This window comes from Mastomys coucha, unplaced genomic scaffold (assembly GCF_008632895.1).
Source record: "Mastomys coucha isolate ucsf_1 unplaced genomic scaffold, UCSF_Mcou_1 pScaffold6, whole genome shotgun sequence".
In the NCBI taxonomy this organism is placed as follows: Eukaryota; Metazoa; Chordata; class Mammalia; order Rodentia; family Muridae; genus Mastomys; species Mastomys coucha.
The window spans coordinates 131,028,975-131,054,519 of record NW_022196912.1 but is presented as its reverse complement, the minus strand read 5'-3'; the positions used below and the strand labels follow the sequence as shown (position 1 = coordinate 131,054,519).

The 25,545-nt window shown below is 42.2% G+C and overlaps 1 protein-coding gene across 1 annotated transcript in view; it reads left to right on the top strand.

Moving 5' to 3' along the window:
* The first annotated feature begins 342 nt into the window (after nucleotides 1-342).
* Dnah11 (dynein axonemal heavy chain 11) overlaps nucleotides 343-25,545 on the top strand; it is a 328,931-nt gene continuing 303,728 nt past the window's right edge. The window contains exons 1-8 of the mRNA XM_031357847.1: nucleotides 343-737; nucleotides 2,756-2,899; nucleotides 6,953-7,149; nucleotides 8,422-8,611; nucleotides 9,795-9,894; nucleotides 12,173-12,384; nucleotides 20,602-20,835; nucleotides 22,737-22,904. Coding sequence (XP_031213707.1) covers nucleotides 447-737; nucleotides 2,756-2,899; nucleotides 6,953-7,149; nucleotides 8,422-8,611; nucleotides 9,795-9,894; nucleotides 12,173-12,384; nucleotides 20,602-20,835; nucleotides 22,737-22,904 — 1,536 coding nt within the window. The 5' untranslated portion in view covers nucleotides 343-446. The remainder of the gene's footprint in view (nucleotides 738-2,755; nucleotides 2,900-6,952; nucleotides 7,150-8,421; nucleotides 8,612-9,794; nucleotides 9,895-12,172; nucleotides 12,385-20,601; nucleotides 20,836-22,736; nucleotides 22,905-25,545) is intronic.

The following is a 25,545-nucleotide window of genomic DNA, read 5'->3' as shown; positions in this document are numbered from 1 at the left end:
TGGCAGCATTTCTTGATACCTAACTACTTTGGAGCATACTTTATCCACAGCTAAATATTAAGCACTTAGTCCCGGCTTTCTAGGGATTAGATGAACTAACCAGGGTGGCGAATTTTGCAGGAATATCTGCTCAAGGCAGTACTACTGAATCCAGAGCCGCTAACTAGTCCTGGAACTTTTCTGGGAGCCCCAAGATGCCCAAGGGAAGAAAGCAGAGAAAGGCTTGATTTCACTGCCCTTGCCTGGGAGCTGCGCGGCAGCCCAAGACTTTTGCTCCTCCTTCACTCCCGGATTGGGGCGGGGCGGCCATCTCCCTGGCAACGGGACGCGCTGCAGTCCGGGCCACCTTGCCTCCAGTGCACCTAACTCTGCGGACCGAGCTCCTGGCGCTGGCTCGGGGATAGCCTCCTTGGCGCACGACTCCAACAATCCTCACTAGGTACGAGATGGCAGCACAGGAGGAAGGGACTGTGCTACCCCTCAGCCCCTCAGAGGAAGACGAGGAGGACGAGGAGGCGGCGGCTGCACGGAGAGCGCAGCGCTTTGCGGAAGACCTGCGGGTGCGCTTCCTGGGAGGCCGTCTGCGCTATGCGCTGGGATTCTCGGAGAATACGTGGGGCCAGTATCTGGAGAGCGAGGACCACCGGCAGGCCCTAGGAGACTTTCTGGAGAGCACTGGTCCTGCCAGCCTCGTGTTTAGTGTCGCGGCTGCCGGAAGGCTCTCTGCTTTCCCCGAGGTAAGGCGCGACCTGAGAGGGATGCCCGCTGCCAGACTTAAACAGAACTTGAAATCTGCCTCCGGGACTGAGCAGAAGTACTGTATGCACCAGCTCTGCAGAAAACGCTGTACTTTAGTTTTCGGCAAGGGATGCCTGCCGGAAGGGATGGTTGTATAAAATGATGTAAGAAAACTAGTGCAGCCTGTGATGCCTGGGTTTATGGTGCCAAGAGAGCTTTTTGGGCCAAATTACTTCTGTTTCAGTCCCCGGTGGAACTCCAGAGTCATATCCTTTTAAATGTTAGGCAAAACCCTTATAGCTTGAGTTGTTTCAGTATCTACCAACTACATTTTGTCCAGGAAAGAAATAATCGAGTTCTAACAAAAAGCGGGGGCGGGGGCAGGCTGGATTATGGTGGTGCTTACTGTATTACTCCAGGCACTTGGGAGGCAGGGGCAGAGGAGGCAGGAGGATCTCTGTGAGTTCCTGGCCAGCCTGGTCTACACAATGAGTTCCAGGACATCCAGGGCTACACCATGAGACCCTGTCAAAAATCACAAACAAACAAACACAAATATAAACAAAGAACAACAACAATAACAACCTTTAGATTGGCTGGTGTCACTTAAAACACAGAATAAACATATTTGTTTCATAACTTAGATTATTATTAATTTCAAGGAGCATTACCTTAGCAATTAAATTGTAAATTCTTTTTAGAAAATATATTCATTTTTTATGTGTATGTATACTTGCCTGCATGTATGTCTGTGCACCTTGTGGGTACCTGGTGCCCATGGAGGTAAAAGGAGGGGTTGGGATTCCTTGGAACTGGAGTTACAGATTATTGTGAATTACCACCATCTGAGTGCTGGGAAAGGAACCAGCTCCCCTTCTCCCATACCCCCCCCCACACACACCCCATGTAAATTCCAAGTAAAGTAACCTGCATACTTGTTTGTAGCAGAGGTGTACCCTGGAAAGTTACTTATCAATAGAATTCTGGAAACTTGTGTTCAATTGTCTTATTCTCTGATGTGTTTTTCTTTAAAACTGATGGTAGTTGCATGGTGTGAGTGTGTGTGTGTGTGTGTATGTGTGTGTGTGTGTATGTGTGTGTGCGTGTGTGTGCATGTGTGTATGTGTGTATGTGTGTGTGTATGTGTGTGTGTGTATGTGTGTATGTGTGTGTGTGTGTGTGTGTGTAACCTGTAATTTGCACAGGCTCCAAGCTTAATCGGCATTGCCTTTCTTTCTTTTGATTTCTTTTCTTTCCTTCCTTTCTGAATTTGGAGCCCTGGCCCAATGGGTTATCTTTCAGCAGTGTTGGACCTAGGGTTCATGTTATAAAGTGGTAACATCATCCCAGATGTGGTCATTTAGGATAGGTGTGAGGCAAGCCCTCAGAATATTAGCAAGTAACAGGAAGGTTGCATTACAGCTGAGTGAGTTTTTAATATCTTTGTTTTGGTATTCTAATTATAACTTCAAAAAAAAAATAAGTTTGTATGTCAGACAAGTCAAGAAACCTTAAGCTTTCAGAGCATAGAAGCTAAATAGTGTAGTATTTACCAAAGCAAACCAAAAAACCCTCAACAGTTATAAGAATGTTAAACTATCTTGTCTAAACACTTCTGTTCTTTGCCTTGCCGGCAGGAATGAAAATTAACCCCTTTTATTTCAGTTTGGCTTATTTTCAAACATGAGAAAAATTACCAAAAGGGGGAAAAAAACCCTCACTAGGATTGAAATGTTCTTATGTTTGGTTTTGTTTATGAGGTTCTTATAGTATATGCTGTTGAGGTGTAATGGGCATGTCTTTGAGGGTGATATTGTCAAAAAAGGAAAAAAGAGAATCCTACCTTTTCTAGGACACAGAAGAGCAACAGAGCAACCTTGTTTGTAAACATGGGCAAGATGCCAGGGTTTTACTTCTTCTCTTGGCAATCTGTCTGCAAGTGGGATACAGCAAATCCTGCTTGTTAACAAAGAGACTCTGTAGTGAACTTGAACTAATTATCTTGCTCTTGTTCCAGATTCCAAGGAATGTGAAACACAAGCAGGTTTATTTTGCCAAGAAGATGACTGAAAACGTGGGAGAAAGTGATTTCTCCCAAACCATTTTATTTGGAGAAATACCCAGGTCACTGCTCGCACATGTAACCGCATTCCTAGATGAGGTATTGATCTGTCTCTAATATCTGAGTGTTTTCTTGACTTCCAGACACCTGGCATTGGTTGAGCCATTCGGTCTACTCAAATAGAAGCATCAGAAGCCAGCATTTTCTTTGGCCAGGAGTACAAAGTGATCATGTTCAGTTCGTTTACTGAACTCACTCCCTATTCACTAATTCTGTCTAGCCTGCTCCCTGTCAGATCACCCTGCCTTTGTCACTCTTCCCTTACTCCCCTTACAATGCTGAAGCATTTACTTGCCAAAGCAAACTGATGAGGTTCTGTCAGTTAGCTGTAGGTTTTAGGTATTACAGTCAGGGTAGAAATGAGCTCACACTTTTATCCATTTTTCAAATTCCTGTTACAGGGTAATAACTAAATGGAGTTTCACCTATGTCAGAGAATGGAACGCAGTAATAAAGTCACCAATTGTTCACAAATTCTCTTTTCCTGTGCTGAGTCTGGAGGGTGTATTAAAGGATTGATTGTAGTCATTGGGAAGTATGGTGCTTTTATGACCTGGGGCCCTCCTCATAGGTGGGAATTAGGTTGCTGAGGACTGTCCCTTGAGGGCTTAGGTACTGCTTCTTCATTGCTGTGGGATGAATGTCTTACTTTGCCATCTGCTCTTGCTGTGATGTGATGTGTGAGCCGGGCAGGGCCAATGTCTCATGGACAGAACTTGGAAATGAAAGTCAAAGGAAACTTTTCCTCCTCTATCTTCAGGATTTTGTAACAGCAACAAAAACAAACTAACCCACTCCTTGAAAGTACCAGTGGCATTTTAACATGCATAGGAGCTACCTCCTCCATGTCTTGGCAGTACAGACAGACTCAGTTGGCCTGGGTCAAATCCAAGATGTGTGGTTTCTCACCTGATGCTGTCTGTCTGTATAGACATTTTGGATGAAAATACCAAAAATGACTGTAGAATGAGAGTGGTAATTTTAAGACTTTACTGGGTATTAGACTCACCTGGTCAGGAGCACTGGTGAGCTTTGGAGTGAACCAGCCCTGAGGGAGGGTCCTCTTACTTCAGAACTCCCGTGGTGGGAACAAAGCTAGAGTAGTTCATGACCCAGGAGCTCCCTGTGTGAGGGGAGTACTGGGAGCTGTGGAGTTAGGTATTTGTCTGCAAGGTCTATACCTTGGTCTGATTGTTCAGAGAGACCCTGTGGTCTTGCTGAGCCTGTGTTTATGGTAGGAAAATGTGCTACTGGATATGTGAACCACAGCAAACCACTAACACTCTTCTTGGGTCTCTTGCCGTCTTCCTGGAAGGATGTCCTCTCTTGCTGTGTTCAGGCTACCCAAGTCTCTGCCCCTGGCTCCAATGCTGTACTTAGGTCACCTGCACTCCACCTACTTTGTTTTCGCTGCTTGTAGGGAGGGGTTTTCTATGCTTGGTACTTGGAGCAGCTTTTTGGCATGAAACAAGCACTTAAGAGATTTTTTACTACACTGAGTCTTCTGTAAGACTCAGAAGAGTTTGAAACAACTTATGATTTGAGTTTCCCTGTCTTTAGGTGGGAGTTAACAGGGCCATGTGGAACTTGGTGGGTTCCCATCCTATGAGCTGTGGTTTGCAAAAGGCAATAGAAAACTTTGAAACTCTTCCAGTATTTCTCTGAGATGGTCCCATACCAGAATTCCCATAACTTTTACTGTATGGTTTGAATGAAAATGTGTATATCCAAGAAGGTGTAATCCACCAGGGATTTGGGGTTAATTTTTATTAAAATATATTAATTATAGTTAGCTGGGTTATATTGGGGTGTTTCTATAGAGTATAGAATATGCTCAGATCATGGTCACTCTTTGTTAGCTCTCTCCTTCTTCTTCTGTCACACTTCTCAAATAATCTCCCTTCTTTATGAGTTTTATTGTTGTTGTTTAGTTTTTAATCTAAACACAGTTTGAGTTTAATGTTGGGAAGAGTCTGAGATGAGCATTGGGCAGAGAAAAAAGCAAGAAAATCACAATTGTGGTGTAGCTGGCATTCTCTTACAGATGAAGATTTGAGCAAGAGAGTATAGGTCTGGAGGACAAATGTCCCAAGCACTGGCATGGCTAAGGGCACACATGCAGCTTGCATTGGTGGCTGCTGGATAGTTGCTCACAGTGCTGTGCTAGGTACCCCTCAGCTCTCTCCAGCCAGTTCCTCTATTCTGTGCTCCAAACAGAGAGCCACATGCCTTCCTAGAATTTCCACCAGCTGTGTAGTTAACATTTCAAGGTAAAGTTGAACTTCTGACATCTCGAACCTTCCCCTTCTGGCCTTACTTACAGTTATCCTCATATTAGTAGCTGAGTATTCTGGAGTGTGAGCAGGCTAGTTTTATGACAACTTGACACAACCCAGAATTATTTGAAAGGAAGGAACCTCAATTAGAAAAATGCCTCTATAAGATCCATCTGGCTCTAGGACATTTTCTTGATTAGTAATTGATGAGAGGGAGTTGAACCTAGTGTGGGTGGAGCCATCCCTGGGCTGGGAGCTGAACCTAGTATGTGTGGAGCCATCCCTGGGCTGGCGGTCCTGGGTTCTATAAGAAAGCAGGCTGAGCAAGCCATGATGAGCAAGCCAGTAAGGAACACCCTCCATGGCTTCTGCATCAGCTCCTATCTCCAGGATCTTGCCCTGTTTGAGTTCCTGTTCTGAGTTACTTCAGTGATGAACAGTGACAAGGAAGTGTGAGCCAGATAAGCCCTTCCCTCTCCAAGTTGCTTTGGCCATGGTGTTTCATCATAGCAATGATAAGCCTAACTTTGACAGAACTTGGTGACTCAGGTAGAGCTGCTGTAACAAAATGCGGTAGACTGAGTTTCCTGTACAAAATAGAATTTAATTCTTGAAGGCCTGAGGGTTAGAAATTGGGGTCAGATTGTTGGCAGGTTTGAATTTGCCTGTAGGACTCATTTTTCCTGGTTCCAGGTGGGTCTATTTTAGCCATGTACCCACATGATGAAAGGTGGCAAATGAGCTCCCTTTTAAGCATCAATCCCATTTGCTAAGTGAGCTAGCCATATGACAATGGCAGTGATTTAAAGGGTAGGATTCTGATATGGTACTGGGAGAAGGCATCAATATACAGATCATGGTATCTGTTGTACTTTGACCCTTTAAAGACACAAGCCAAGTGTCTTTCCTGGAAAGGGTTTTCTAACACCCTATTGCTTTAAATGCAGAAATGTACTCCGTGTTTATGTTCACCAGAATGGCTTTCTAGTTGTGGCAGTTATTATGGGGAAAAGCAGAGCTTCTAGGGTCTTCCCCACCCACTAAGATCATTGAGTACAGAGACCGTAAATAAACATTCTGAAGCTTAACACCTAGGGGCACTGTGCATGAAACGGTGATGATAATGGCATTTGGAGGAATTCCTATCTCACTTCCCACTTCTCTGCCACATCCAACTGTACATCAGTTTGGGGATTCAAACTCAGGTCTTCATGCTTGCACAGCAAAAGCTTTATTCGTGGAGCCATACTCTTAGTATGGCTGCAAATATTTAAGTGTTTCCACACATCTCATTTTGCTGATGTTCCTCATGTTGTGGAAAAAAGAGTTCTACACAGGTCACTGTGGTTGAATCCCTCTCTATTATACAAACTTTGATCCACTGGGAAGCCTCAGAGACAGAGAATACCTGCTCTCTACCAGCCACAATGTGATTCAGAAACACTATTTCTTTCAGTATACCTGCCAACACACTCAACTTTAATTAGGAAACTTTACTTGATATAAATCTACTTGTTTCCTGTAGAATTTTGGCTATAGAATTATACTTTGAATTGAAATATATGGTGCATGCTTGGCAAATGGGTAAATGAAAGGGAAAGTAGCAATTCCTTTCTATTTTACAAAAGCCTATTATTGCTCAGAGACTCGGTGTAAATTGACAGCTGACTTGGTCCACTCCTTGTAGTTTTGTAGTCATCAAGATTATTTGTGAAATGTGGTGGTTTTATGGACAAGAAAATTTTGCACAACAACAAATTTAAAGGTACTTACTGTCTGCTAATTAACTGCCTTTAAAATGTTGCTCTTTGTCTAGATACTAGTCCCAATTCTGTCTAATAAGAACAATCATAAGTCCTGGTCATGCTTTATTTCACAAGATGTGGAACATCACACAGAAGTCATAAAAAATAAGATCCATATTCTTAGGGGCAAAATGTCAAGAAGAACTCATCTGCCAGTTCCTACTATTGCAGAAAATATTGACCTGGATCAGCATTACCTGGTGGCCAGGTAAGCAACAGTGTGCTCCAGACAGTATGAGATGGATGGTTACCATCCCCACAGAGTAGCACACCTCTCAAACTATTAGCAAGACAGTTACTTTAAAATGTCATTTAAAAATGCATCTTTTAAAGTATCTATATTTTTGCAATAGGGTTTTATACAACCCCAGTGGGCCTCAAACTTACTATGGAACCAAGGATGACTTTTGACTCACAGTTCCCCTGCATCCACATCTACTTTGCTGGGATTATAGTTGTGGACCACCACAGCTGGATTTTGTGGTGCTGGGTATCAAATCCAGGGCTTTGTGCATTCTGGGACATCACTTTTCCACCTGGGTACACTCTCAGTCTACAAGTGTACAAGGAAACTAGCGATCAGCATAGAACTCAGCAACAGTCCTTAGTGGAAAAAATAGGCTTTAAGATTATGGTAATTCTATGTTAATTTTATTAATAATTATCTGTTTTAAATTATGTATATTTGTTTGTATAGTTGTGTTAATGTATAGTGCCTGAAGTTACACAGGGTTATGAACCATGAGACATGGGTGCTGGGAACCAAACTCAGATTTTCTGGAAGAGCAGCAAGCATTCTTAACCACTGAACAATCTCTCCAGCTTTCATTTATTAGCTTTTTGTTTTGTTTTTTTAAAGATAGTTTCTTTTTTTTAAATATTTTTATTTATTTGTTATATGTAAGTACACTGTAGCTGTCTTCAGACTCTCCTGAAGAGGGTGTCAGTTCTCATTATGGATGGTTGTGATCCACCATGTGGTTGCTGGGATTTGAACTCTGGACTTTACTCTCAATAGTACCTCACTTAGGGGAAAGAGCTTGTGAGCTCCCCTCTGCTTCATGCTACAGTGTTGGCTGATATGAAACGTGTGCTGGGCTTGTATGGGCAAGCACAGCCGCTGTGAGCTCACACGTTTCTCTGCTCCTCCCCAGCCTCTGGCATGTACAGTCTTTCTGCCTTCCCTCCTGTAGCTGTCCCTGAACCTTAGGAAAGGGATGATAAAGAAGCCTCATTGGCCACTGAGCACTCCATTGATAACTGTTCTCTGTATGGTATCATTTTTCTTAATGTTAAGAGATATACTAAATGCAGAATATGGTGATGCTGAACTCAAACCAGGAGCATGAAAACAATGGATTTTGAAGGATTCATATTGAGAAAACTAGCTTATAGATGTATAAAAAACTATTAGTACCAGATCCTGTTTTTATTTGGATAAAGTTACTGTTGTATGCTTTTATTAACATAATATTTATAGGCCACAATCAGATGAGAGGAGAATACTCCATTCCATTGAATCTGTAGTCATTAAGTGGTCATATCAGATCCAAGAAATCATAGAAAAAGATTCAGCAGAGTCTCTATTGAGTGGTCTCCACCCAACCCCTGAGACAGAGCTGGACTTCTGGACCATGAGGCATGGTAACCTGAAATGCATATACTGTCAAGTAAGTAGAAGGCACTGGGATTGTTTCTAAACCAAATAAGCAGCATTATTTTGTATGACTAAGGAGTCTGCACTTTTCCTACTCTGAAATGCATATTTAAGTTAAGGACTACAGAGACTGATTGCCTTTATGGGGTATTTTGGTAGCATCTGAGATCATTAGAAATACTATTTAACAGGAGAAAGGGCGGTTCCGTGTGGGAAGGCTGGAAATGGCAAGGTTTAATTACTGCCTCAGTTTGAATTTCTATTGTAATAAAACCATCACCAAAAACAACTTGGGAGGAGAAGGGGGTTCTTTTTATCTTAAGAGTTTATAGTCCATCATCCAGGGATGTCATGGCAGGTACTCAAGGCACAGACCTGGAGGCAGGAGCTAAGGCAGAGGCCATGGAAGGGTGCTGCTTACTGGCTTGCTTTCCATGGCATGCACAGTCTCCCTTTTCATAGAACCTGGTACCACCACCAACACCTAGAGTGAGCTAGGCTCTGCACAGCAGTCACTAATTAAGAAAAGGCATTACAGACTTTCCTATAGGCAAATCTTATGGAGGCATTTTTCTCCATTGAGAGTCCCCCCTCTTAAGTGACTTAGATTGTGTCAAATTGACTTCCAGTGTGATTTGGGGAGGAGCAGGATGCTGCTTGGCTACAGAAGAACTAACCTTGGTCTCTTTGGTGGGTGCTCCCTGCTCACTGACTTAGTACGAGATTCTAAAATCTATGCTATTCATTCATGTGACTCTTGGTTGGAGATATTCTGAATCTGATCAATAATAATTATGATGTATAATATGAAAACTCATCTTTTGGAAAAACAAAATGCAAAATAAAATGCAGACTTTTGAAAACATGCACTTAGACTTATTTTCATCTTGGAACAAACATGCCATTGAGTCTCAAACACTGTTCATAGCACCTTTAAGGTGGCTCAGCAGGGAAAGGCACTTGGTGCCCAGCCTGATGTCCTGAGTTAGACCCCAGTGCCCACATTGTAAAAGGAGAGCAGTGATACAGCAAGTTGACCTCTGACCTCCATCTACCTGCATGCATATCTAAAAAGGAAAAATAAAATGATGTGTATGTTATGTGAGTGGAATGCAGTGTGAATTTTTCATTAGAGAGTGAACGACTTATTTAGCAATCTAGTTTGTATGTTTATTAAAGTATTTCCCCCACTTTAGCTTCAGGCTCCTATTGTCCTCAAGATGGTTAAGATACTGAGAACAAAACAAAGCAGCTATCTTCCTGCTCTGAAGGCTATCTTCACCTCGGTAGAAAATGGTAAGACCCCCAGACCACATCCCTGGGCATCAGCGTGGCATCCACTCATGGCTATCACTCTTACTCCAGCCTATTTGCTTACTCAGCCTTGAAGTCTGCCTGCCATTCAGGGTGTGCACATGGAGCAAGAGCACTCCGGTCTTCTAAAGGCAGCTCTGTCTCCGTTTCTCTACTTTCCAGTGATCACAATCACAAACCTCTTAAGTTCATGTGCTGTTTACACAGCCAATAACCCCAGAGTGAAGTTTAGCTGGAAGGTGTGTAAGGGAGGGGTAAGCCTTCCATTCTTAGCTGGGGCCCAGGAGTGCCTTTTGCAGATGTTTCCAGACAGCACCTGGGCTGTGAGTAGTCTCGGGATAGACTCAGAATCCACCATGGGCTCGATTTCTGACTCCTTGGTTGACAAATGTTTATTCACCATGATGTTTTGGTGAAGATTAGACCTATACAACAGAGAAAGTGTGAGAAGTGTCCAGCTAAAACTCTCTCATCATGCTTATCCTTTGAAAGATGATAGCTTGCCCTGTTTTTGTCTGTGTTTAAGCAAATACATGCATTTGGTATATATGGTATCGAAGGATACATCTTACAGTTAAAGCTAAGCAAACAACTGGTTTTGTTTTTCCATTTTGCTTGTTTCCAACATTAGAACACTTTTATTCTCCTGTGTGCCATTTAGAAGTAATTAAAATTCACTTTGAAGTGTCTATTTTTACATTTGCCTCCAAGAATTGTATCTGAAGAGTTGGGGAGGGGTGGTTAAAAGTGGCTTGTTGCTAGATGTGAATTCCAGTTCTATCTCAGCTTGTGAACCATTTATAAGTTGCTAGGATTCTGCTTTCCCAACAGCCAACTGCCCTCTCCACACCTCTATTGTAGACTTGCTGTGAGAGGTACAGTAATGTTTCTTCTCATGACTTAGGCTATGTGAGTCTTTGTTCTGACAGGTGGTCCAGGTATTAGCCTGTTGGCAGCACCCTTCACTACTGCCCACTGTACCCACCCCAACTGTGATAAACAAAAGTGCCTCTAACACATCACCCAGTGTCTCCTGGAGGCAAACCCTCCTCTCTGACAGCCACTGGATGGAGGTTTTGTCCTGCATGAAGCCTTGAGCACATTGTATTTTTGTCCTCAGTAAATAAAAGCAAATGATATTTTCCTTCTGTTAATGTAAGATAAGATAGGAACAGAGCTATAGGAATGAGTCCTAGGGATCTGTACCGAACCTAGAGATTCAGAGAAAAACGCTTCCCAGTGGCTCAAACCCATGGGTACCTAGAGGTAGAAGACCCATGTCAAAGACATACTTCAGACAGAAATCAGCAGATATGCTTAGCACATGTGAAGGATGCTTAACTGTAGTGAGATTATTTAATTGACATCAATAAATATACAGCACTCTCAACGCACTCATACATATGGAAGAGAAAACAGCTCGGAACCCTCCCTCTTCTAGCGGCCTTATCACTGGGTGGGAGGCCGAGCTACTACTTTATCAAGGCCAGCAGTGGGTCTGAGGGACAAAGCTCAGGAGGATCTCATCTGCCTTTGACAGGAGTCCTTGGGAATAAAATCCAAAAGCAAAGCCTAGCTTTGTTTTTTACCTTTACATACAACTTGTAACCTGCTTTGGATTGGAGACAGTTTTAGTATCAAAGTGAGAATCTTTCTTCAACTCTTACCTGCTTAGCATGGTTTTTATTCTAATAAAAGTTCCTATAAAATTAGCCTTCATATAGTGTGGGTTGTGACATTTAGATTGGCCATGACATTGTATTATCATGCCTCCTGCCTGCTTCTGAACCGCTTTCATCAGCAAGCCTAATAACTTTAGCTAGGTCTTGGTGAATAACATTGTAGAAGGTTCCCTATTTGTCTCACCAGTTACTCACAGGAACCTAGGATGAGACTGCATTGTGCCTTTGTGCCTGGTCCTGAGCATTCTAGAGAAGTTTGGCATCCAGCTGTGAGGTGATGACTAGGCAGGAGATAACTAGGCAGGTGCTTTATTCCTACAAGGTTTCTAAGGGGTTAAACAGCTCTCTTTAGACTCAGAGGTTTCCTTCCCCCTGGATCTTTAGCTACAATTACTTATGGTCTGTGAGTAAGTAGTCCAGTGCTCTCCAGGGAAGCTGAGTTATGAGTGGGCAGTCTGTAGCCCCCAGACGGCTCATGCATGTGTAACTTGTAGGATAAATCACAGAATGGGAAAGTATAGCTGTCTTGGATTTGTAAAAAGATTCTGTGTGACTCTAGTGGTTCTTTCTTTTTGCAGCTCTTCTTGAAGCCCAGGATGTGGAACTTCACCTAAGACCTCTGAGGAGACACATTCACAGTCTCCAGGAGGTGGAATTCCCACAGACCGGAATACTGATTGCCCCATTGCTTCACACCATCTGTCTTATCTGGAGTCATTCCAAGTTTTATAACACCCCCGCTCGGGTTATAGTTTTACTACAAGAGTTTTGTAACCTCTTCATTGACCAGGTATGAAGCATTGATAGTTAAGTATAATAAGAATCATTGGCATGAAGTAGTAGGCGTCATTAACCTAATAATAATGAACAGACCTAACAATGAACAACCTAATAATAGACAAATCCAAGTGTCAGCCAGAACACTGTTTTCTATTCCGCTTTCAGACAGGACTTATGTGAGCAATAGCCAGGTGACTTTACACTGCATTAGCCCTCTGCAGTGCTCAAAGGAAAAACAAAAAGAGTCAAAGAACAAGCCATTTCTGGGTTTTGTTTATTTAAGCAAGCAGATTTTAGAGGCCAAGAGGTTAAACAAATTTAATGCAGCTTCCAGCAACAGGCTCACAGGCATGCTTTGTATTTTGTAGCTTCCCTCAGTTTCTATAGGAGTGTTGGCTGCTGGGAGACCTTTGGAGAATAAAGTAAGAAAATTACTTAGACTCAATTGTCCTTGAAAAACCAGTAATGGGATTATATGGAAATAATTTTGATTCACTGTTTTTAAATTTGCTTGTGTTTTTGTACTCCTTCCTTAGCTTGGGAACTGTCTTTTTAAAACATGATTGAAGTACCCTCCTCCCTCTCCCCAATATCCTTGTATCCACAAAGGATATTGTTGCCTGTGGGCTGAACAGTTCTCTGCATGACCCTCTCTGCCCTTGCGGGTTGGGGGTTAGTTGGCGCAGAGTCAGCGACACAGACTCTGGGAGCTGGAGCAGGTAAGAAAAAGCTCATCTGAGCCTTGCTGCAAGCTCCTTTAATACTCTCCACCCATCCCCCCCCATTGGCCCCAAGAAAGCATCTCTTCTGAATAGCAGTTCCTGATTGGCTGGCATTGATTGCACCAGCAATCCTTGCTCTCTTCTCAGGCAGTCCTCAATTAGGTCCTCCTGCAGGAGCTGCTTTTGCAGCTGCACGGTCCCAGCATTTATACAGAGATGGCCCTGCTGTTCCGGCTACAGGATATGATGAGAGATCAGGCGACACCACCACCCAAGGAAAGCTGAGAGATGGTTGGACACCATGTGGTCCAGTGTGGTCGTTTGTAGTTGTCTGGGGATGCCACACCTAAATCACCCAGGGTAACAAATAACCTAGATGGCTCTACACACAATATGTGCTCTGCAGTCAGGGGGAGGTTGGGGTCAAGTTCTGGTGAGGAAGCCAGCCTGTTTCTCCTCCTCATAACCCATAGTCCTGTTGAGTTAGAAGCCTGGCATCTGGAAAACAACAAGGCAGAAAAAGCAGCAATAGCCCAGGCTGGCCTTGAACTCACTGTGTAGATGAGGATGGACCTAAACTCCGGAGCCGCCTGCTTCACTCTCCTGAGGGTTGATGTTATACCCAGCTGTGGCCCACTCTTTCAACATCATTTAACCTTAATTATATGCTAAGAGCCCTAAGTCCATGCAGAATCTTCTAGGTTAGTGAGGTGCAAGACTCTCCAGATGTGTGAACGTTAGAGCTTCTAGACCAGCAGTTCTCAACCTTCCTAACACAGTCACCTTTTAATACAGCTCCTCATGTTGTGGTGACCCCCAACCATAAGATTATTTCATTGCTACTTCATAACTAATTACTACTGTTATGAATTGTGATAAAAATATCTGATATGCAGGATATATGATACACAGACCACAGGTTGAGAACTGCTGTTCTAGCATGTGTGGTTGACTTATTAAATTTCTCCTCCTATGTGCTTCTGGTACAGCAATGTATGGGAGGGTTTTAGACACGTACCAGCTGGAATCTGACCTACAATGTGGTGCCTGGTGTTTAACAGAAGTTCAACACAAGCAAATCTTTGTTCTCTCACCTGTTTACTGACTGGCTGTGGCTGTTGATGGGGGATAGACAGCAGCAAGCCAGTTCCTTGTTACATTTTATCAGCATCTCCTTTGGTTTCTGTTCATTGAGGGTCAACTCTGTATTGCCTGTGCGTAAGCAGGCACCTGCTGCCAACAGCTTTCATCTCCAAGTGGACTGAAGTAGCTTGTTGCACGTTAGCTAGTACTTCTCCCTGACCCCTTTTGAAGGAGCCTTCTCAGTTTGAAAACTACCAAAACCATTTCACCACAAAGCCCTGTTGTCTATGGCTCATGAGATAGCCTTAGTTACCTTTAAGCCTGTCAAGCTATTATCTTGGTTCCTAGTCTGCATTAATAGCCAGAGCTGTCAAGCTCCCAGGGAAATACTGTGGCTTCTCTTGTTCCTTAGTTCTGGCTTCTGCCCAAAGGTTCCCTTGACCCGGTTTCCATGATTCTTAAAGTAGCAGATCACTAACTTTGTAGTAAGCTTGTCCCAACATGTTAGGAATCTAAGATCACCAGTGAGCCAACTCTGGTACTGGAATTTCCAAAGATGTAATTATCCCTCCTTTCCCCCTTTCCCCATTTTTTTATATGTCTAACAAACCCCATATATACTCTATTTTATCAAGATCTTTTTTAAGTGTATGTGTTTTAATGTGTAAGTTTCATGTGCATGGGCACACATATGTGAGTGTACATGTACATGTGTGATATCTGCAGTCCTCCTGAATCATTCACCATTGTATCCTTTGAGACAGGACCATTCACTGAACCTGGTGGCCACTGATTGCTCGGTGAGATAGTCTGAAACTCTGGGGACCCTTTCCCTGTCCATCCTGTGCTATGGCTATACACTTGCAATCTCTGTGGGCGCCAGGGGGTCAAACTTAGGTGTTTATGCCTCTGTGATCAGTGTTTTCCTGAGCAACTACCACCCCAGTCCCAGAAACTAACTTTTTAACTAACAACTAACAAACTAAGTTTCTAACTGACTTATTTCCTAACTAACTTTCTAACTTTCTATCTGACTTTCTAACTGACTTACTTACTTACTTTCTTTCTTTCTTTTTTTACTTACTTTAAAAAAAATATCTATTTTTGCCTTGATGTTTTGATTGTGTGTATGTCTGTATGAGGGTATCTGCCTGATCCCCCAAACACACACACACACACACACATATATGTATATATGTATGTATACATATATATGTATATATATGGAGGAAGGAGAGAGAGAGATAGAGAGAGAGAGAGAGAGAGAGAGAGAGAGAGAGAGAGAGAGAGAGAGGCTTGCTACATACAGGCTTGTGTAGAACACTTAAGTAGCCCAGGATAGATTTGAACTTGTGATCACCTTGTTTCTGCTTCTTGAGTGCTGGGATCACAGGGCATACAATATATCATGCCAGGACTTTAAACAAACAAACAAACAACCCCAAACACAGGATCTAACTGTGTACCCCTGGCTAGCCTGGAACTCATAGAGGTCCATTCACCTCTGTCTCCTGAGTGCTGGAATTAAAGGCATCCACTATTATGCCCAGACATAATACTTTTTTTAGAATTCCATTTCACTTATTTCATTAATTCATGTCCATGTGGAAGTCAGAGAAAATGAGTTGCAGGAGCTAGTTCTTTTCTGCCATCATGTGGGTGTGGGGGATTGAACTCAGATCATCAGGTTTAATAGCAGGTGTCTTTATCTGCTGAGCCATTTCCTGCATATTTTTAGTTTAAAAAATTCAGTACTGATACTTAAGTTGTATAGGTTTTAATTGCACCCACCAGCCTACACTGAAAAGTCAAGGATATTGTTCCATTGTCTTTGCTGTCCCTACTGGCACAATTGGATTCTAGGAGCTCAGGTCCCTCATAGGTGGGTTAGGAGTTGTCCATTGCTTGCCGTTCCTGTGTGCTGTACTCATTATCAGTTGGTGCTACTTTAGTAGCAAATATGTATTTTTTTTACTTGCTTTACAATGGCATTAGCATCATTCTTTAGGCCAGTCCATGATAGACATCACCTGCTTGCTGGCATGATAATGCACACACACACACACACACACACACACACACACACTACACATTTTGGTAACAGGGTCTTCTCTCACTATGTTAACCCAACACTACTATGATGTTATTGTGAATTAGCACTAATTTGGTCTCACCACCATACCTAGTCCATGGTGTGTTCTCTCTTGTAGATATTGCCATCCACATATTCTTAAGAAGGCTAAGTTTGCTTGGACAAAGGGTGTATTAATAGTTAACCAAAAGTATGAGTCTATAAAAGTTTATAAGAGGAATAGAAAGAGAGCAGCGGGGAGATAGAAGCAAGCTGGCATGTTGATAAATTGGCCAATTGATAATTAACTGGCTTATGGATAATAAACATATTAGTTTATCATCAGCCTTAGCAGCAAGCGCCTCTACCTGCTGAGCCATCTTACTAGCTCTTTATAGTGCCTTTTGCTACTGCTACTACTGCTCCTCCTCCTCTTCCTCCTCCTACCAATAATTCCCAAACATTATGGGTACTGATATTATATGTAGGACCTACCATAGCTACCAAACTAAACTCAATATAAAAGTGATCTAGTATTTGGTTGTGATCTATGTACGTTATACCATGTACAATAAATGATCTCCAAATTGCTCACAGTACCCCATAATACAATGTAAATGAAATATTAAATAGATGTTCTAATGTCTTGCTCAGAGAATGGTGATAATGAAGAGCCCCTGGATGCCCAGGTGGGTTCTTAAAAACTGCATTTGATTCATGGTTTTGAATAAGGAACCCATTGATGTGCAAGTCTGACAGTTTGACTTAAAACAGTTCTGATGTGGGGTTAGGTACTCATGAGGGTCCCCTAAGCCACACTCTTCATTTTGCAGATAAGGGAATCAACGCCAATGAGACAGCTTAGCTGATGACACAAAGGTAATTAGCAGCTCCTAGCTTGATCATGAGCATGTGTGCTGACTCCTGCCATGCTCTGTCCCTGACATTTGCTGCTGTGCAGTGCAAGGAGATAGCCTGGGTTTGTTGTCTGGGACGTGAAGTGAAGTGCCAGTGACTTGCCTTAGGAGGTACTACTGCACAGATGGGAAGTTAATTGGCTGTGATGGACTCCACACCCTGAGAACCAGCCAAGATGGATAGGAATGGAAACAGGGATAGTTTGTCCCAGTGATTTGTCATTGTATCTATAGGTAATTAGGCGACAAGAAGCTGCTGCAATGGGAAGGCAACTCAATTACCACCATAGACTTTTCAGCTTCTCAAAATGTTATAGAGAAGGCATGTAGAAGTTGCCGGGAGTGTACAGTATACAATAGCAAAAAGCAACCATCTGGAAACTCACGCCATGAAACAAACTCAGCTACCTACCCTGTTCTCTGCGAAGTGTCAGCAGCTTTCATGCAGCATCAATTAGCTGTCTAGCCTGAATGGGACAAGAGAGTATAACAGGAAGCAGCAAGACTTAGAACTTGTGGGATTATGATCAATGGCATTTATAGATAATGTACCAATGGTTTTCTGGCTGTTTTGCAAATGACAGAGTCTATGCGTAGCCATGCTTCTCCTAGCCAACACCTATCCCACATATGCTGCCCCTGCTTCTCCAGAGCTCCTAGAATCTGGGCCTGTTCCTTCCTCCCATGTCCCCTCTTCTTATCTCAGACTGGAAAAACCACCTCCTTCTCTTCACCCACTGATTGGCTTCTTGTCATCTTTATTAGCCAATCAATCAATTGGGGAAAATTCCCCCACATCTATGTTGCATGTAGAGTGGTTGCATTAGTGGGAGATGGGGCAAGTCAAGCAACTGTATTAGAGAACCAAAAAGACCTCCCAAGTATTGTGGGGAGCACCATGGCTCTCATTTCAGTCCCCAGTGAGATGTGGGGCAATTTTCTAAGCAGCCACAAACTGACAAACACTTATTTTTTTCTTTTATTATGACATACATGGCCATGCCTCACTCTCCCATTCCAACTTCTCCCAGGCCCCTCCTTCCACATCCCACATGGGCCTCACACCATTGCGTCATACATATGAGAAATCCACTGAGTCCCATTAGTGCTGTCTGCATGAACATGTATAGAGGACTGTCCACTGTAATATGGGCAGCCAACCAGTAGCCCCACCCCCAAATAAAGCTGACTTTCACTTCCTGGAGACCATCCCCTGACTGGGGCTTCTTAATTAGGAGTGGGGCACTGTGAGCCTCCTCCTCTTTACTGAAATATTGATTAGATTGATCATGAGCAGGTGTTTTGTAGTATCTGCAGTTGTTGAGAGTTCATGAGTGCAGACACTGTTCTTCAACTGTCCTCCACAACCTCTGCTTTTAGAATCTGTCCCTTCTCATGATGCTTCATGAGCTTTGTGGGGAGCTATGTGTATATGTGTATATGTCCCACTTGAGGATGAGCACACCACAGGCACCTCTTCTCTGACATAGCTGTTTGATGCTATTTCACTTCAACAGAATGGTAGTGATTTCCCCCAGGTTCTGTGGCCTCCCTAGCCACAGGCTCTTGGTCAAGTTTACAGTACCAAGCCTGAGTTCCCTCCTGCTAAGCAGGACTTACATCTGATCAGACGGCTGATGGTTACTCCAGAGATGTTTGTGTCCCTGTTGCACAGTGGGTGTGTCTTGCTGTGTAAGTCCTTAATGCAGTTCACAGCGTCCACAGCTGGTTATGACTTTTGGACCTTTCTCTCCCAGCAGTTCATTACTGGGTTCGATTTTTCCAAAGTTTGGACTCAAAGTATGTGGTATTTTCTGTACTAGGGTTCTTACCACCAAGCTCTGGTGGACAACCAAGTCCAAGGGCAATAGCTTTATTGTTTTGAGGAACTGTTGTTTTATTTTTGTTTGTTTGTTTGTTTGTTTTGATCTCTTGACCAGCAACTCCCAGAGAGCCATCCCATACTCAGGACTATCCTTTTTTGTTTCATAGCCTACGTTTTCTGAGGATATTCCTCTATGCATGTATTGACTGATGCCATTCTTGCCTTCGTGCTTCATCCTGCTTTGTACACCAGCTATCATTAAGGCCTTTGTACACCAGTTATCATGTCATTGTATACCAGTTATCATGTCATTTGTATACTAGTTATGATGTCATTATACACCGGTTAAGATGTCATTTGTATACCAGTTATCATGATGTCATTATATACTGGTTATCATGATGTCATTTGTACATTAGTTGTCATGATGTCATTGTACACTAGTTATCATGATGTCTTTTTGTACACCAGTTATAATGATGTCATTGTATACCAGTTATCATGATGTCACTGTATACCAGTTATCATGATGTCATGTGCACCAGTTATGATGTCATTGTACATCAGTTATCATGATGTTATTGTTTTCTTCTCAGTCTCTTGGCTATGCTTATTCTTTTTTCAGTGTCAAGTGTTCCTTCTGGTATTTTCTGTAGGACTGGTTTGGCCTATAGAATTGGTTTGGACACAATTTCTTTTGACCCATTTTTGTCATGGAAAATTTGTGTTGTCTCAGACTTTGGAGTTTATTGCTGTTCTCTGTGTTCATTCAGGGGTTTGTCCATTTTCTCTTTAAGCCCCGCAGACTCACCAATCTTATCCATTGCTTTTGCCCCTCCCCACTCCCATCTCCATTTATACAACAAGTTCATGTGGGCCTAGCTCAGTTTGATCACTTGTCCTGTGTGGTGCCACTTATGCTTCCCAGCAAAAAAAAAAAAAAAAAAAAGTCCATGAATGGGAAAGAGCTTTGAGAGAGAGACCACACATAACTAACCTTCACAAATGATCCCGTAACACTGGTAGAGTGACCAACCTCTGAAAACCTGTGTTCTGATGGATAGCCTTGCTGGCTTGTGTATTTCTTTGTGTAAAACTCTGATTGTCTAGAATATGGGAGGTAGGAATATCTGTGCAAAGTCCTTATTGTCATTCACATGAAACTCAGTAAAAATGTAGTTTTCATTAAAATATATAAATCGGCTGGGCGGTGGTGGCGCACGCCTTTAATCCCAGCACTTGGAAGGCAGAGGCAGGTGGATTTCTGAGTTCGAGGCCAGCCTGGTCTACAGAGTGAGTTCCAGGACAGCCAGGGCTACACAGAGAAACCCTGTCTCGAAAAACCAAAAAAAAAAGTATATATATATATATATATATATATATATATATATATATATATCTGGAAACCGTAGCCTCTCACATGCGCTTTAGTCCCCCTGAAAGGATGCCATCAAAACCCAAATGTTTACATTTCTAGACTTTGTGCTTTCTCTCCTCAACACCATTTTTGGCTCAGTTCTAGAAATTATAATTTAAAATGTTTAATTTAAACGGATGATTGCAATTAAAAATGCATTTTTGATCATAGTTCCTTTTAATTAAATCCTAGGCAAGAGCATACCTGTCACCTGAAGATCTTCTGAAGGGAGAAATTGAAGACTCTCTGGAAAAGGTGCAGGTGGCCATCAAAGTCTTAAAAATGTTCCAGAATTCTTTTTTCAAATATAGAAAGGGATTGACAAACTATTTCACAGAAAACACAGAGCAGAGACCCTGGGATTTCCAGTCTCACCTGGTGTTTGGCAGATTTAACAAATTTCTTGACCGGCTGGTAAAAATAGAGGTATTCATTTACTACCTTTGTCTAATCATGTTTGGGTGGGGTCATGAGGCTCCTGTGATGGGGTAGCTTTTCTATGAGGGGGAGGAGGCTTGGCCTTATCCTTCCCTCCCTCCCTCTATTCCTCTCTCCTTTCTCCTTTCTTTTTTTTTCTTTTTTTGTGCTGCTGGAGATCACACCCAGGTTTGTACATTCTTGGAACACCTGCACTGACATACACCCCAGACATTTTTTTTTGAGAATGGGCCCCACTATGTGGCTCACACTTGTCTTGAACACTCTATCCTTCTGTCTCTGTCTCCAAAGTGCTAAAATGACAGAGTGTACCACCACACCCTGCTGGGTTTTTTTTTATAATAAATAAATCTTTTATTTATTTATTTTATTTATGTATGCTGTAGCTATCTTCAGACACCCCAGAAGAGGGCATCAGATCTTATTACAGATGGTTGTAAGCTACTATGTGGTTGCCGGGAATTGAACTTCCAGGACCTCTTGAAGAACAGTCAGTGCTTTTAACCACTAAGCCATCTCTAGCTGCCCCTGCTGCCTTTTCAGGGTTTGTTTGTTTTTTAACATAAGAGCAAATAAATATCTTTACCTGTTAGTGGCTAGACATAATTTCCCAAGTGCTTGTAGAAAATTGTGAAATGGGAAACTTTAAAGGATCCACTCTTCCTGGAAAAAGGCTGAAAAAGAAATTTATAAACCTCAAAAGAAAATTTCATACCTAAAACCCACTTGGTAATTTAAGTATCACACTGTCTTTTTCTGTTTAAAAAATTGTTATTTTTGAGGCTGGTCTCACTATATGCACAGACTGGCTTTAAACTTGCTGTATAACTCAAGCTGCTTCTGGGTCAGGATCCTTCTGCAATGCCCTCTCATGCCTGCCACTCACACTACCATATAAATAGCTATATGTATGCCACTTACAAGTATGTAATAAAATGCTATAAAATTAGTAAACTCATTCATAAAAGTAAAAGGATGTGAAAAGTTTGCTTTGTATAAGTATTCTGAAATTATTTTCTGTTATGGGTGTTCTGTCTGCTTTTATAGCTGTGTATTACATGCAGGCAATTCCAGGAGAAGGCAGGAGAGGGCAGGAGAGGGCAGGAGGGGCAAGAGAGGGCAGGAGGGGCAAGAGAGGGCAGGAGATCCCTTGGAACTGAAGTTACTCCCCCCTTTTCAGACAACATGTGGGTGCTGGGAATCTAACCTGGATCCTTTAGAAGAGCAGCCAGAATGCTGAACCAATGAACCCAAGTCCTGTGTATAAGTGCTTTTAAAAAATCTAAGATGTAAAAATTGAATGCACTAACTTTTATGATGAGGCATCCTTAAAATGTTTGAACTGATGGTGCTGCCTTCTTTCCCTTGTTAGAGGTTTCTACAGATTTTACATTTTATTGTTCATGTAATATATTCACATAAGCCAGAGATTTATGTGAAGATTCTTATTGCTGGTCAGTCTGAGAGCCACTAAAGTCTGTCAAACACTTACAGGTGATTTCTTCTCCTCTGTAGATAGTCTCCTAGGTTCCCCTCCAGTCAGAGAGCTGGACCACTGCAGAGTGTAGGTGGCTGAGCATAGGGAGCGCCACCCAGAGAGCTATGTGCTTTACCATTAGGATGGTACTCAGAGGGTTCATGTATATGTGCTACTCCAGGAGCTGTCTCCACTGTGAGGTAGCTTTTGTAGTTTGAAAATGGTTTGGAATGGAGCGCGGTTTTTAAAAATCCGCATTTGTTCTGTTCAGTGAAATGAGCAGCATTAACCTTCTGTGATATAAGTGCCCATTGATTCGGAAAGTTTGAAAATGTTTTTATTGGAGTCTTTAAAATCTCCTTTTCTTGCAGAAGATGATAGAAAGGTCATTATTGTTTTGTGTTTTTTTAAGGATATGTTTGTTACCATACTGGAATTTGAGAAACTGGAAAGACTGGAATTTGGTGGCAGCAAGGGAGAAGTCCTAAATGCACAAATCCACTTGATGAGTGAGGAATTTATCGAATGCTGCAATGTTTTCCAACAGAGCATTTATGATCCATCTGACTGTGATGACATGGTAATATTATGTATTTTCCTTTTAACACATAGGATCTTTTCCTTTCAAAGCTAAAAGGGAGGAAGATCACAGGGACAGGCTGGACTCTCCAGACTGACCCTTGTAGGACCTGAAGCTGTTAGGGACTCTCTTCAGTTCTAGCTCCTTGTTGATGATCAGGGACCAGATTTGACCTTTCAGTTCAGAGCTTGTAGACAACCACATGCCTCAGTCTAGGTCATCTTCTTGTGAATATCAAAATGGAATTTCCTGCATTTACACTTACTGATCTGCTTGCCCAATGTCCATGTAGCTTACAAGCTTCATCTTAAACTTTTCTGTGTTATTTTGGGTCTTTTGAAACAATTAGTTTTCCCACCATCATTATGTCATTCACTAACATGCATATTGTCTCATAATTTCTATTTTTATAACTGTTAATAATTTCATATTTTGAACTTCAGGGGATTGGAGAGGGTCAGATTCAAACTGCTTTTAGTCTCTGTCACTGAGCATACTGGTGGACAGGGAGTTTCTTGTGAGCCTTTCTCCAGCTCTAGGATAAAGAACTTTTTATGTGGTTTGCCAAATCCCAGAAACCTGACTATAACAAAGAAGAAAAGTTTAGTTTACCTTAAAAAAAAAACTGGGATGTATATATTGTTCAAATCAATCTTTGAAACATAGGAGCACAATAGCTCAACTTCATAAGGATGTAGTTAGCAAACCCCCTGAATTCTAGTAACTTGTGGGCAGTGCAGTTAACGTGAGCAAGACACTGCCTGTGGTCAGTGGCTCTCTAGAATGTTCTGCATAATTTATGGAAGGAGGAGAAGCATAGTAACACATACCCAGGCTAATCCCTAGAGCCATGGGATAGGAGCACTGGGAAGGCATCCAATATGTGGGGCTGTCCTGGGAGCCAACAGCTCAACCTAGGTGATGACCTCGTAGAGCACTGTGAGCCTCTGGAAGAGCAGTAAGTGTTCTTAACCACTGAGACGACTCCCCAGATCCTCTTTTCTTTCTTAAAGTTGTGTCTTGATTAATTTTATTTTCTCAGCATATTGCCACTATCGTACATTTTTTTCTTAAAGGATCCTTTAGGAAGCTGGAGAGTTGTTTCAACTGGCTAAGAGCACTGGTCACCCTTCCAGAGAACCAGGGTTTCATTTCCACCATCCACTTACCAACTCACAGACAATCTGTAGCTCTAGTTCCAAGGGGTCTGACTCTGTTTTCTGGCTTCCATAGGTACTACATGCATATGGTACACAGGCACATGTGCAGGCATGTCTTTTTCAGCATATGGTGATTCAGTTTAAATTCCTTTCATATATGTGTATACTTTAGGAAGCTTCTATGGTAGTAGATTTCTATATGGCTTTTCAAAAGGCCTTCAGTGTTAGTTGGTCCTCCTGTATGACCTTCTTTAGCCATGGAGGAATACTGCTTACAGTCTTGCTCCTTAGGGATTGCCCAGCCTGCTTTCTTATAGAGCCCAGGACCACCAGCCCAGGTGTGGCCCTACCTTAGTGAACTGAGCCCTCTGACATCAATCACCAATCAAGAAAATGCCACACAGGCTTGTCAGTCTGGTGGGGACATTTTCTCAGTAGTGTATCTCTCATCCAAAATTATTCTAGCTGCATCAAGTTGAGATAAAATTAACCAGTATACTAAGCAATTCTTTTGCCATTATTACTCTGTCATATCTTCTAATTTACACAGGTTTTAGCCTGACACATCTGTATTCATCCTGACACATATCTGTATTTATCCTGACACACATCTGTATTCATCCTGACACAGTCTGTGTTCATCCTGACACAGTCTGTGTTCATTCAGACATACCTATGTTCATGCAGACACACATCTGTATTCATCATTTTGTTCCTGTTTTTACACAAAGACCCTTCAACACAGTATAACCATCTCTCCTAACTGTATTTTGGCCTTCTTTGTGTATTGTCATAATTATCTTTCTGCTTTTATTTTTTCCCACCATTGCACACTATTCAACAAGGTGTGGGACTTATTGACTAGCTTGTGTTATTTTAAACTGTTAAAGTAGTAGGTAGAGTTATTCAACAATTTAGTTAGAAATTTCTGCTTGTAGATAGGCTTGGGTGAGCTTTTTAGTCATTCTAATGTTAAAAGCAACTAAGATCCTAGTCATTATACACACACGCACACAAACGCACACACACATGCACATACATACAAGAAATCAGACTGGATAAGAACCTCAGAACCCAAGAAATAAATAATATGGAAGTAATTCCTTGGGATTTCATATTATGAAAATAGTCCAGAATTGGAAACAAATATATCACTAACTTGAAATGCCAGTAGCACATACCATGAACCTCTATAAAAACTTGACTGTATTTTAGCCACGGGACCAAAAGGATCCCCCAGCAAGGCAGAAAACTTAGAATCATCTATATCCTGCCAAAGACCAAAGCAGCTGTGCCACACTGTGACTGTGCCAAGAAGGCTGTGGAGGAACTTTAAATTTCTACCCACTTGGAAACCTAGTGTTCCATTCCTCACCCCTGCTGGGTGGGTAAGAAGGAGCCATGGTCTTCATGCTTGCTAGGCAGGAGAAAAGAACTTTTCTCTCTATAGTGGTTGTGGAGGTCATATGAAAATCTGATTT